Source organism: Coturnix japonica, chromosome 9 (genome assembly GCF_054131305.1).
Source record: "Coturnix japonica strain WE chromosome 9, WE-NBRP24, whole genome shotgun sequence".
Lineage (NCBI taxonomy): Eukaryota > Metazoa > Chordata > Aves > Galliformes > Phasianidae > Coturnix > Coturnix japonica.
Genome location: NC_140671.1, coordinates 8,328,327 through 8,341,844, shown reverse-complemented (window position 1 = coordinate 8,341,844; position 13,518 = coordinate 8,328,327). Strand labels below are relative to the sequence as shown.

Genomic DNA, 13,518 nt, shown 5'->3' with positions numbered 1-13,518 from the left:
GAAACACTTGCAAAACATTCTTTGAAAGCAGCTTAATTTCACACTTGGTCACAACTAACTACACTTGAGGGAGAGCAGAGCTTGCCAAGGGAATACAAAGAACCAGAGCGCCCAGGAGTGGTGCACAGCTTGTTGTTAATGCTTCGAATGCACACAGGAAAACTGGTGAGGGCACAGAAAAAAGTCATGAAATAAATTGAAGTATGCAGTTAACTGCGTTCACAGTGCGATTGTTTTCTACTTGTGTCATTTTAAGCTATGGAACAGGAGTATCTACTTGAGTGGTCTCCAAAGGGCAGACCTTCAAGTTGCGTCTTGTTTTCCCATGGATTCAAGAGCTGTGAGCAGCAGTGCTACCTTCCTGTAACTGATTGGTGTAACCTTAATAAATACCTAAGCAGTAATTGTACCTATGAGTTTTAAAAGGGGTTGGATGGAGCTGAGCCATGTAGTTCCATGTTGTGTTTGCTGTAATCTATGCTCCCATGTAGACAATCGGTGCTTTTGTGACCTGAAGCACCAGACAGCCCCATGAAGAACAGGTGCCCTGGAAAATAAGGTCAAAAACTGAAGTTCCTGCTCTCTGTACTGAAGGAGCATAACTCCATTTCTTTCCCATACAACTGCCTAAAGCTCAGTTCTACCTCAGCATGAAGATCACATTGAGCTTCTCTGCTCCTTAGGAGCAGTCAAAGGTTTGAATCCTGGAATAAAAGAGGCGAAAAACCTACTGCAGTGTAATCTTTTGTGGTTTATTTGAATGCATTTTATTTAAGAACATTTGGAAGAGAGAAATGAAGTCCATGCAGGGACATGAAAAGCACCTTTACTTGCTTTACTGAACACAGTAAGATGGTCGATGCAGAACAAAGGTGAGCAGGTGCTGCTCAGTCCGTCTCTGTGCCATCCTCCTCCTCCTCCTCCTCATCCCCACTCTGTGCCTGCTCCTCTGTGATGGAGCAGCTCATCACGGCCTGCTGCACCCTGCGCCTCTCCTCTGCAAAGCACACACAGTCATTGTGCCCTGTGCAAAGCACACACAGTCAGTGTGCCCTGTGCAAAGCACACACAGTCAGTGTGCCCTGTGCAAAGCACACAGTCACTGTGCCCTGTGCAAAGCACACAGTCACTGTGCCCTGTGCAAAGCACACACAGTCACTGTGCCCTGTGCAAAGCACACGCAGTCACTGTGCCCTGTGCAAAGCACACACAGTTATTGTGCCCTGTGCAAAGCACACACAGTCACTGTGCCCTGTGCAAAGCACACACAGTCACTGTGCCCTGTGCAAAGCACACACAGTCACTGTGCCCTGTGCAAAGCACACACAGTCACTGTGCCCTGTGCAAAGCACACACAGTCACTGTGCCCTGTGCAAAGCACACACAGTCACTGTGCCCTGTGCAAAGCACACACAGTCACTGTGCCCTGTGCAAAGCACACGCAGTCACTGTGCCCTGTGCAAAGCACACGCAGTCACTGTGCCCTGTGCAAAGCACACACAGTCAGTGTGCCCTGTGCAAAGCACACACAGTCATTGTGCCCTGTGCAAAGCACACACAGTCAGTGTGCCCTGTGCAAAGCACACACAGTCACTGTGCCCTGTGCAAAGCACACGCAGTCAGTGTGCCCTGTGCAAAGCACACACAGTCATTGTGCCCTGTGCAAAGCACACACAGTCATTGTGCCCTGTGCAAAGCACACACAGTCATTGTGCTGCAGCCCTATGAGCGGAGCCGGCCGGCACAACTCACCTTCATTGGCGCAGTTCCGCAGCAGCAGGTGCAGCTGCCGCCTGTTGTATTGGATCAGAAACTTCTGGCAGGTTCTGATGGTCCCTGCAGGAGCGGCACGTAACAGCCCTCGGAACCACCCGCACCCAACGAGCGCATCGGGCACCGCCTCCATTAGTGCAGGTGCCGGTTCGGTCCCGGTTCGGTCCCGGTTCCGCCCTCACCTCCCACGTGCAGGGTGCGCAGCGCGCAGTGGAAGCGCTGCCCGCGGCTCTCCAGGTGTCGCACGAGCGGCAGCGCGGCGCAGAGCAGCGGCCGGCATGGCTTCCTGCAGCGCAGCAGCACGGTGCCGGTGTAGGCGTTCAGGTATTTCACTGCGGACACACCGCGCCCGTTACCGCCCGCATCCCGCCCCGCCCCACCCCGCGCCCCGCCCCGCTACCTGTGAACGACACGCAGCAGCAGCCCAGCCCGTAGTCGCCGTGCGCCCTAACGATGGCGTCCCTGACGGCCAGTCCCACAGCGCGATCCTCGATGCAGCGGCGGCAGCGCGGGTCGTCGGAGAGCAGCTCGCACAGCACGTACCTGCGGGCGGCGGGCGATGCCGGTAACGGGACGGAGCCGCCTCACCGCGAGGAGCAGCCTCACAACTCACCTGTTCTTGAAGCGCACCATGCCGCCAACCGGCCCTTCCGCGGGGATGCTGCTCCCAGCCAATGAGCGAGCGGCCTGCGCTCAGCGCGGCCAATGGGGCGGGGAAGGAGGCGGGACTTCCCGTCCCGCTCAGCACGCGCGGCTCCGCTCTTCCTCTTTGCCTTCCTTTTCTTTGCGCATGCGCGCTCCGTCCCGCGCTGCCCACATCCGCCGCGCGGGGCCGCTCGTGGCGGGTGGAGGCGTCGAGCGGCGGCTGGGCCGCGTGTGAGCACGGGGCGGATCGGGCGGAACGAACTGAGCGTGGGCTCCATTGAGGACACGGCGCAAACGGCGGCGCGATGCCCGTCCGCGATGAGCAGCAACCGCCGGTTCTGCTGCTCCCGCTCCGTCCCGTCTCCGCTCCGTCACCTGTGGCCGCACTTCAGGCAGGTGGCAACGAGAACCTCAGTGGGGACAACAGCGCACGGCGAGGCCGGGCCTTGGGCGGCCTGTACGTGTACGATGGGCTGCGGGCACAGCCGGGCTGCGCTGCGGCTCCGTGCTCCGACACCGGGCCGTGCTCCGTGCCCTGTGCTCTGTGCCCTGTGCCCTGTGCTCTGACACCGGGCCGTGCTCCGTGCCCTGTGCTCTGTGCTCTGCTCTGTGCTCCGTGCCCTGTGCCCTGTGCTCCGTGCCCTGTGCCCTGTGCCCTGTGCTCTGTGCTCTGCTCTGCTCCGTGCCCTGTGCTCCGTGCCCTGTGCTCCGTGCTCCGTGCCCCGTTCCAATGCAGCCGCGTGGCGCTGCTGTCTCTCTTTCCCCCCGTCTCCGTGCTGTCCCGCTGTGTCCCCGGGCTGTTGGCAGTGCTGTGTGCTCACTCCGTGCCGTGCTGTCTGTGCGGTGCCGTTCCCCTCCAGCCCGTTGTGTTGCTGCCGTTCCTTCCCTCCCCCGCTCTGTGCTGCTGCAGAGGCGCAGCTGCGAGCAGCCCGCGTGAGTGCAGTGCGCCCTGTAATGCGATGGGACGTGTGCGCTGTGCGTGCACTCTGCGCCTTGCAGAGCCGCCGTTTGCGGTCCAAGGAGCTGATGAGGAGAGACACGGTGCTGGGACAGCGCTGTCCTGCTTCATTCCGCTCAGGGTACAGCCCTTAGTTCCCTGCTGTTGGTTTGGGTAATGCACAGAGCAGCCCTGAGCCAGCACCGCTCCCTGCACACACAGCTCGTGTTTGCACAAGCCGTGCAGGTTTGCTCGGGATTCACGGTGTGCTGAGCTGACAGCGCAGGAGTAAAAGATTCCAGCACCTCCACCTTTGTTTCCTTTCCTCCTCGCTGCATCCTCTGCGACCTTTGCTGTATTGATTTGTGCCAGTGATTCAAGAAGCAAATCATAAGTGACGCTGAGTTACGTGGTCAAGGTGGGAAAGAACAGCCTCCAAAAATAGGGCTGGAGAGGGAAAAATCCAGAAGATTTCTGCAATTCCAGTTGAAGAGTGGCTGCAGAGACCTGCCAGGAGAGGGTGGGAGTCTGTCCTGCACAGACAGGCTGTGAGCTCAGTGCCCTGCATTGTCAGAAATAGTTGAGGGGCTTTTGATCCCACCAGCCATTCCCTGCCTGATCTGAAAAGCAGGTTGGGACTGGACAATGGGGGAGGTTATATCTGTTGTAGGAATGGAGCCCTGGTGTCCTCTGAGGTGGCTTTGGTGTCTGCTCCATGTGGGATTGGCCTTTGAGAGCTGGGCCTTTGGGAGTCTTGGCTTTATGCAGCGTATGTAACCTCCAGGCTATGGACTAAGTCCCATTTGTGTCATGTAGAATGGACTGTACTAATAGGCTGCAGTAAGCATTGTGATTGATGCAGTCAGCTCCTGGCATTCCCGTTTTTGCTGTAATTAAAATCACCGGCGTGTGTGTTCACTGGGAAGACAGATATCAGTTAGTGAATCTTCTCGTCCTTTTTAGATGGGATGTTTGTGTTTTGTAGGTAAGGAGACAGGTTCAAAAGGATTGAACAAGTTGTTCGTGGTAAATAGCTGTCAGGCCAGAGATAGGGAGCAAGGACACAATGTGAGCAGAGGGAGCCAGCGTGTTCGAGCATATTGTGTTGGACTGCCAGTCTTGTATGTTGCTCACACATAATGTAGCCAAGTAATTAATTACATTCTGGAGTAAAATTAGGACGTGCTGGTGCTCCATCCTTGTGATACCCCAGTTTGATCTTCCTTGTGCAGCCAAAGCCGTGGCTCTGCTTCCCCCTGGAAGCATCAGGTGTGGCATGAGGGTGACAGCTACGTTTTGTTCCACTGTGTGCACATTGCATCCCCAGATGACCCTGTGCCTGAACACAAAGCAATCTGCCTAAAATTAAAACTGCTTCTTAGGTCCTCAGTGTGATGCTGCCCGAAGCTTTTCGTTCAGTTCATCTTTACAAGGTCACTGACACAGAAGAGTGCATTCTGTGAGCGTGTTGGCCTGGAGCCTTTCATGTAGATGCTTTAATGCAATGCTTGGGATGTGTTGTCTCTCACTGTGCTCCCTTCCTTTTTGCTCTCTCATTTTCTCTATTTCCCTTCCTTCCTTTTTAGCTCGGGAGCCCTCGGATCAATCAATATACTAAGGAATAAAGCTGTCCTTTTATCACCTTGGCGTATGAGCGCTAATGTAAATGTAATCAATGCATAATGAAAATACAAAATTTGCAGGGTTTTTTTGTTGGAACAGTCAAGAACAGGATCGTTCCATTCAGATTAATAGTGACCGTGTGCTCTTAATCACCAGACACAGCAAAACTGCTTCTAAACAGGAAATCTGTCGGCAGGGCCCTGTTTGTTTGCAGCAAGCAGCTGCAAGGAGCAAACAGCTGCTGCTGAGCTCTGAGCTTGTGGCTTAAGGCAGAACCTGGGCTGTCAGATCAGCTGGTTCAGGATCCTCTCTGCTCCCTCCTTCCTGCCCAATGGGAGCAGTAGGCCACAGAAGTTACCGTGTGATCTGCTAAGTGAGGAAACCATTCGTAAAGCCTCCTTAGCGGGGATGTTAGGATGGATTAATTATTCTTTGTTCTGGTCTCTGAAGATAAAGGGTAATTGCTCTTAATTATGTTTAATTGAAAAATTGCTTCTTCTCAAAGAATCCAATAGCATTAGCAGGATTTTGTCTTCTTGCCACCTATAGGGAGGAGAAGGACGTTCTGTAAGTTACAGCAGAGACTGACATAAACCTAATGGTGGCCTCAGAGAGTTTTACTGGATTTCCAGCCTGCACTCGAGAGCTGTACTTGTGATAGAGCAGATCTTAGAGCGTGCCAATGGGACAGGGCTGTGCTAAAGGCACTGAGGCAGGAGATGCAATTGGTGAGGCAGCTTTCATTGCTGATGCTGAGGGACTTTTCATCCAGTAACCCAAGGAGCAGCTGCAGATAAAGGAAAGGGAAAACATTTCAACTAAACAAAAGCCCTTCAGTTTACCTGCCTGTGAAGGAGGGTCTGAAAAACAGGCAAACAAAAACCTGCAAGTCTTGAGTAACCAGCCCTTCAGGTGTGGGTCAGCACTGTCTGCCAACGAGACAAGACTGTGATTTTTGAATTCAGGTGAAAAAACAAAGCATGTTTTTTACATGGGTAGAGCAGGTCTTTGCTCTTTGCTTTTCCTTTCCTCTGCATCCCCTTGTGCAGGGTAAGCCACAGCCCTGTCAGTACATCTGCTTACAGTGCCGTAATGGTGAACAACCCTTTTTCTATGTGGCTTTGTGTTGAACTCCAGCAGCCTCGAGCGGCATAGGATCAGAAATGCTTTCTGCAGAGCACTTGTCTCCCTAATGAGAAAGACAATGAAAAGCATTTTCCAGCACATCCATCACTCTGCAGCTGCAGCGTCCTGGAGCAACCTTACATAAGGCCTGCCTGCTGCATGGCTCTGGCAGGGCAGTGCAGCATGCAGGAGGTAAGGCTGGGGCTGGGGCTGGCTGCCGGGGGGCTCAGCTTGTCCTGGTGTCAGCTTGGTGCAAGGAGTGTGTCAGTCACCCACGCAGGGCACGTGGATCTCCGCTCATTCTGACCTGATCTGCCGGAGGCCTCTGCACCGCTCTGTTCCAGCCTCCATCTGTCCATCTGCCCAGTGCAGTAATTGAAAGCCCCCCAGAGGCAAAGCAGGGTGCAGTGTGCAAGTGCAGATTTGAGTGGGGCAGAATCATTGCAGCTCTTTGATTTGTGCTGTGCTGACTGGGGGTGCTCACCGTGACCAGGAACTGCAGACACATCTCTGGAGTTGTTGCTGTGTGACCTTCTGTGTCCCTGTTTTCATACCTGCGATGCTCAAAAGATCGTGTTTGTCCCACTGTAACATTAGTGACTTAATTAGAGCTGAATTTGGTCCCTCTGCCTCTGAACACGAGCAGACTCCATCAAGTCATCTAAAGGATCAGATCTAGTTTCTTCTTTCTCGCAGCATTGGTGGCATCTGGTTTCATTTTCCATCTTTCCAAAGGGAGCTCACTTTTCCCCACCTTCCAGCACGTGCCCGTTGTATGCCAGCACCCAGGACTGCCTGGGTCTCGATGCTGCACCAAGGACAGCTTCCTGCCAGCAGAGTCCTGGGTGGTGTTGGAGATGCAGTGTGGGATGTTGGAAGAACTGACGTTGTGGTGTATGTACCTTCAAACCAGGTCGAGAGACTAAGCCACAGCTTGTTAAGTGGATTTTGTTTGCTTGTGTTTTCCCTCTGTTTGGATGCGCAGGGATAGCAGAGGGTCTGTGGGGGATGGATTGATTCATTTAGGGTGTCCCTTCTCCATCCCTTTTCCTGCCCCAATTGCTCGACCAAAGGAGAGCTCCCTCAGCCCCAAGCCTGGCAAACACAGGGACAGCAGGGACAGACGTTCAAGTGAAAAATCATGGAGGCTTTTTTAATGTTTATTATTTGGTAAGACATAGGATTAAAAAAAAAACACGGCGGGTTTTGAGGGCTGGTTGGATGGCCCTGAAACGTGCTCTCAGCTTCAGCTCGCTCCGTGTCCTAATGCATTCTGCTGCATATGCACATCTCTTGCTTTGAAAAGCGCATCTACTTCCTATTATATAATCAGCATTGTAAGATGATGAGCATCTGTGAGTCAGATCACAGACATCAACAAAATCATTTAAAAATCATTTAATTTAATTAATTTACTTAAATTATTCGTACGGAGCTCGTTTATTCTCGGGGTTTGCCGGCTGCAGGTGTTTCTATGTAAGTGTGGGGGCAAGAAGCAGAATCAGTCTTTTGATAGTCTCTTAGCATCAGACTGATGGTGTCACCTTGTATTGAAACTCGTTTTCCAATAAAACCACGGGAGTTGATACATGGATCCAGAGCTGCTGCTCCCATTCACATCCCCTCCCTGTGCTCTCCAGCTGAAAGATACCATAGTGACAAACACAGGGGAGGTTTCATGTGGAGCTCATCCTAAATCTCCGGTTCAGCTCTTTATTAAGTCTTTCACACGTTATAACCATATAGAAGAGGATGATGTTTAGGGGGCAGCATGGAAGTAATTTTAGATTAAGGGATGGACGGAAGGACTTTGTATTCAAGCAGCCCGTCTTTCTGGCTGTCAGCGCCGTGTAAGTGTGTCACCAAAACCCAGTCTGATGTTTTCTTTATTATTATTCATAAGCTCCCATTCCAAACAGCAATCAAACTCTTCAGGCTGTGCCGTCTTGGGGATTATCACACTTGCTGGGTGGTTAAAGTCACTCCGCCTGGAGTCTTCTGCCTCTGAAAGTGCCCAAGGCTAATCACTGTGAAATGTGACGCCTGTCATGTCTTCTTGTTCAAGTGTGTGTGGCAGGCCTGTCATTCACTAAAAGCCTTTACATCTGTTATTACATGGTAATCCTCATGCATCAGGCTTCCAAATAAGAAACTGGTGGAACCCAGCAAGGTATGGCTCAGCCTTCGTTTGCATAATTCCCACAATGCAAGGCAACTCGCTCTCCCTTCTGAAATCATTAATAAGCAATAAGAATATTATATAAGCTGGCATCTTTTTTTAAACCACGATAATTTCCAATGCTATTATAATTAGGACAAAGATGGGAGTTTGAGCTGGGGGAGGGAGCAGACAAAGGATGAAGCTGATCTCCACCGTGACGTTGGAGGCTTCCTTTGTCTGCTGTGTGCTGGTTCGGACAGTGATGGCTGTGCTTCAGCCACGTGGAGTGGAGAATAGGCAATTTGGTTAAAAGTATTAATCCTTTTCATCCGGAAATGTTATCTGTTACCAGAAATAGGATCCCATTCTTTCTAGTCCACTTGTATTCTGGTTAACTGGCCCTGCAGTAAAAGCCTGAAAAGCAATGTGTGTTTGTGTAGCATCCTGAGGATTTTCAGCTCAGTGGTGGGCTGGATGAAGTGGGCAAAAATGTTCTGTTGCTGAGAATATCTCGAAGGCAGAGTGGCTGCTGACTGACTGCAACCACAGTGCAGTCATATGGCAGGAGATGCATCCTCCCAGGTAGCGTGTCCCAAGCCGTGACAGATCCAATGCGGTGTTTTCATGAAGAAGAGTGCAGCATCTGCACTGAGCGAGCAGGGCGTGCTGGTGAAGGAAGACCAAGTGGTTAATAGGTGTAAGTAATAGGGCAGCTCGCTTTGGAGTGGAGAAGGTTTTAAAAGTCACTTGTCAAAATCATTCTCCCTCTAACGCTGCGGCAGCCCTCGGATATGAGCGTGTTCCTGATGTTCCCCCTCATCACATGCACGAACACGGGGAGGCGGGCGGGGGGAGGCAGCTGCACTGACACACTATGGGGTTTGCAGGAACACGATGGCAATTTAGCAGAACGATTAAAAGATTGCAAACATTTATTAATAGCTTTGCTGCTGCAGCACTGTGCCGGAGGAGCCTTGCTTCCTCTGGGATGCTCTTACCTCCTGCCCCTTCACTTCCGCAGCTTTAGAAATCAAAATGACAGTTTGGGGCTTGATTTCTATTTAAAGCCAGAGCTGAGGACCACGCAGCAGGCCGCCCTACCCCACGGCCTGGGGAAGGGAACAGGGGGAGTCTGAGTGTGGGGAAGAAGTCTTACAAAGCAAAAAGAAAGGGATTTTTCCCCCAGCTATTGGTTATGCTTCCATTTCATCCCCGTGCTCCTTTTCCTCCCCCCCTGGACCCTGACTTCTCGTCCGTCTGACTCTGGGCTCAGCTTTGGATCTGTGGTGTCTTTTCATACTGTAAAACAAACCCAGCGGAAGACAATATAAATGACTATTGGAGCAGACCTGCTGGCAGTTCTGCACGGCAGCCAGATCCCCCTCAGATTAGGGCAGCAACAGTTCTTTTCCAGTTCTCATGACTGCGTTGTTGCCTCTTCAGATTTTATTTTGCCTGGGTAAGGGGAGGAGGTGGGGGCTGAGTAGTGAAGAAAATTAAAGAATGGATATTGTCTGAACAAGGAATCACCTGCATCATCTGCAATCCCTCTTGTAGTCGGATAGGATGGCAGCACACCTCAACCACAGCTGTTCCTGCACAGCACACCCAGCAGGTGCCACTGGGCATCAGCAGCTGATTGATTACCTGAACTTGACTTCTTCATTGCTTTGGGAGGATTTTTCTTCTATTTGTTCCCACAATCTAAGCGTGCCACTTGGCAATGAAAAAAACAGTATGTATCTCATTGCATAATCACTATGTCTCTGCTTAGTGCTGTTGAATAGGAAAGTTACATGGATCTGGTGAATAGAAAGGAGAAAAAAATACACTGGGGGAAGAATGAAACCACACAATGTGAGAGGGGAGTGTAAGTCCTATAGAAATCTGTCCTACTTGGGATGAGTAAAGATAGCCTATATGGATTTCTGCACAGCTTGGCATGCAGCATCTGCAGCCTTAAACAGGCCTGCTTTTATGGGGAATGAGTGATATGCTCATTTGTATAATCCCAGCCCAAAAGCCAGAATTCCCACCTGCCATTGTAGCTAATGCCATGGGTGCATTTGGGCTAATTGCTCTCTTCAATCTGTTCTTTCCAGGAGCTGGAATTCCCTTGCTCAGAATAGCCAAAGAATGACAGATGAGGATGAAACAGACTTGGATGTTGGGCGGTTACTCAGTCTCAGGTGAGATGGAGTTTTATATTCTGTATAGGATCACTGGAGCAGCAGTTTAACAGAAGAAGCCACTTTCAGAGATACTTTCTATCTCTTAATTTCTTGACGCTTCAGTCAAGACTCTTCAGTCTTAATTTCTTGACCACTGAAAATGGTAGGTGTTACCAGAAGGCAGCACCCGCATGGCTTCAGCTGCCCTGTTACGTTCTGCATGTTTTCATGGAAATAGCTATTTTATGTGCATTGGTTTCAGTATTGTTGATTTTCATGTGTAATGTGTGCGATTGAACAGGCAGGCACCTTGGAGTCTTGGGACGACTAGGGCAGCAGTTGGTGGATGGATTTTTGTTGTTTGTTTTTTTTCCATGTCCTCAAGGGCTGTTTTGGAATGTGTTGGCCCTTACAGATATTTAAAGCAAGATTGTTTAAATATTATTTTATTTCACCAGTATTTCCTCTGTTCCCATCAAAATCTCAAACCTCGGTGATGCTCTTGCCTCCCATATGCCTTATTATCTTCTTACTAATGTATTTTCTTGCTCATTGATGAAAAATATGTTGTAGTGCTTAGGGTATGGGAAACACCATCCTCTCACTTGTTTGGTAGTCGAAGCGTAGCCTTTGCCATTGGCATTGCCTCCCATTGTTAGGCTAGATTCTTCATTAAGGCACACTGGCCATATGTCTGGAAGAGACTGAAATTGCATATTTGCAAATGAGTAAAGAATTTGCTTTCTTACGTACTGATCTCTCTATACATCCTGTGTCTTGGCTGCTGTGTCTGTGATCAGGTGGTAAGTTAACAGGACTACAGTTGTGACTAAAATTGTTGTATTAAGATTCAAATATCAACAACAGATCAAAGAGTTAATTTTCTCAATTGACAAATAAATTTATTAGCTAGATTATTAGTCAGACATGAAAAATCCAAGAATGTTTAAAAAAAAAAAAACCCTCACAAAATGCCAGGAGTTCATCTATTCTGTCCCTTTCTCATCATTAAAGGAAGATAGAAGTTTGAGATAGATAACAAGGGACTGACCCTTGTGATTTCTTTTCTTAGCCTTCACACACACAGGAGCTGGGGACAGTACTCAGGTTCATCCCAGATACACCCTCGGGACACAATTAGGCTGCACTTGTACCGCATCTATAAAGCTTGGATTCCTCAGGAAGGCTAAGGAATATAGTGATCAATAGCAATGTGGGTAGGTCTTTTCTTACTGGAAAATTTAGAGATGAGAAGAAGAGGTGGTGAGCCTGTCTCTACTGCACGGTGAGAAGCAAGAACATAAAGATCTTCAGCTTTTATTCACTGATACAAGGCGAGAGAAAATAGGTGTTCTTTGTATCAGAGGAGATAATAATGAAGAAAGGAGAGAGAGGATAGAGGTGATAACAGAAATGAGAGCTGCCTTTTCTGGGTGCCAGCCACTGGTAAATAACTTTCTAGCTGCTGAGAAGAAAGGTAGAGACAGGAGAGAAGTTTCCAAGATTTCAGTCCCCCTGAGCAATGAGTCCCTTTGGAGTAATATCTTCAAAGATAAAATATTCCAGGACAACATGAACATAGGAGTGGTGAAGCCACACACATGCAGTGGTGACTCTATCAGTACAAAGTCAGTAATGAAATGTACTTTGCTCGTTTGATGGTGAATTAAAATCTGGAGGGAAAATGGAAAGCCAAGTAATGTAAAATCATGTCTTCATCTTCCTCCACTGAGATGACACTGTATCACCTCTGCCAGTAGCGAAATATCTGCCAGCCTTTGTCAGCATCTTACATCACTGCATGACTGAGAGCAGACAACGTTCCCTCTGCTGTCATGTAGTGCAGCACCAGGGAACACCTGCAGAAGTACAGTGACCATATACCTGTGGAATGTTGCTCTTGTCCATACTGCTGAATGCAGAGATGCTGACAGAACTGAAACATGTTGCTCTGTTTGTTCTATTTGTCTGACTCCTCATCAGCCTGACCAGCTTTCATTTCTAATGTAAATTTGTAAATTTTCTACTTCAAGGTTTTACTTGCAAAGTTTTGGCTTCAGCTGAAATTGGAAGGTGACGGAGCAGTGGAGCAAGTTTCACAGGGAGGCTGTGGAATCTTCTCCTTTGGAGATATTCAGAATCCACCTGGATGCTTTCCTGTGTCATCTATTGTAATGAACCTACTTTAGCAGAGCTGTTGGACCAGTGATCTCAGGGTCCCTTCCAGCCCCTATAATTCTGTGATTCTCTGAACCATATGACGTTCTTGCTTGCTGTCCTGCTTGTTGACACTCACTGTTGTCCAGAGTTTGCTTCTGCACACAATATTTGGGTGGTCACAGCCATTAATCTCAGCATAAGGAAAACATATCAGAATCACTTGGATCACATTACCTTAAATTCTCCATTTGAATGAAATGTAGCATCAGATTTCTTCACTTCCTATCTCCATATTTTGCTCTTTTCTAATAGTAATAAGCTTCCAACTCTGTGTTCTCCTTTGGTATCAGCTTTGTGTTGTCTTCGCTCCCTGATATTCTTTTTCTTTTAAACCATTATTTGTTTAGATTATTTGCCCCCACGGTGAACACTCACTCTCAGGTGTTCTGTTAATTGCAGCAAATATGATATGTTACAGATACCTGTTTATCTTGGCTAGGACTTGTGTGTTACTTGCTTGAATAGATATGTATACTAAGTTCATTAAACACCCATCCTTAATGCCTTAGACTTGAGAAAAGACATGTTTCAGTAGAGCTCTGTTTGTCTCCAATTAAAGCTCATGTAAGCAAAGCAAATAATTGCTGGAATCCCTTTACTCAGAGCACCTGGATTTCTCTCATGGTGGAATAATCCAATCTAAATCTCACTTTGCTTGTTAAAATTCCCATATTCTTTACTTTTAGGAAATACATGAGTGTTCCTAGTAGCGAGGTTAGGCTATGTTAGATCATATGCTGGTCACCGTGTCCATTTGCTGTCCAGATGTTGACTAACATTGGTACGGATTAGTTTTTTGCAAGTTGAGTGAGACATTGGAAGGCATGCCCAGTCATTTCCATGACAAACCAACTAGTGGGTTA

The 13,518-nt window shown here is 48.9% G+C and overlaps 2 protein-coding genes across 9 annotated transcripts; one reads left to right on the top strand and one right to left on the bottom strand.

Annotated features, from left to right (window-relative positions):
* Positions 1-731: 731 nt before the first annotated feature.
* POP5 (POP5 ribonuclease P/MRP subunit) lies at positions 732-3,020 on the bottom strand. 8 transcript variants are annotated; one of them, XR_014949188.1, is made up of 5 exons: positions 2,387-2,425; positions 2,174-2,316; positions 1,956-2,105; positions 1,753-1,826; positions 732-997 (listed from the first exon to the last, which is right to left on the bottom strand). XR_014949188.1 is itself a non-coding variant. In XM_085556196.1 (5 exons), the coding sequence occupies exons 1-4, from the start codon at positions 2,694-2,696 to the stop codon at positions 1,755-1,757; spliced, it is 639 nt and encodes a 212-aa protein (XP_085412322.1). In that variant the 5' UTR covers positions 2,697-3,020; the 3' UTR covers positions 732-1,024; positions 1,753-1,754. The 8 variants fall into 8 exon arrangements, 6 of the variants coding, with proteins under 6 accessions (XP_085412322.1, XP_085412321.1, XP_085412320.1 ...); XM_085556196.1 differs by having other exon boundaries at positions 732-1,024; positions 1,753-1,836; positions 1,956-2,059; positions 2,387-3,020; XM_085556195.1 differs by having other exon boundaries at positions 1,753-1,836; positions 1,956-2,059; positions 2,387-3,020.
* Positions 2,724-13,163, top strand: LOC107321519 (uncharacterized). Its single transcript, XM_085556191.1, has 2 exons — positions 2,724-10,453; positions 12,469-13,163. The coding sequence occupies exon 1, from the start codon at positions 2,724-2,726 to the stop codon at positions 3,531-3,533; it is 810 nt and encodes a 269-aa protein (XP_085412317.1). The 3' UTR covers positions 3,534-10,453; positions 12,469-13,163.
* The last annotated feature ends 355 nt before the right edge of the window (positions 13,164-13,518 follow it).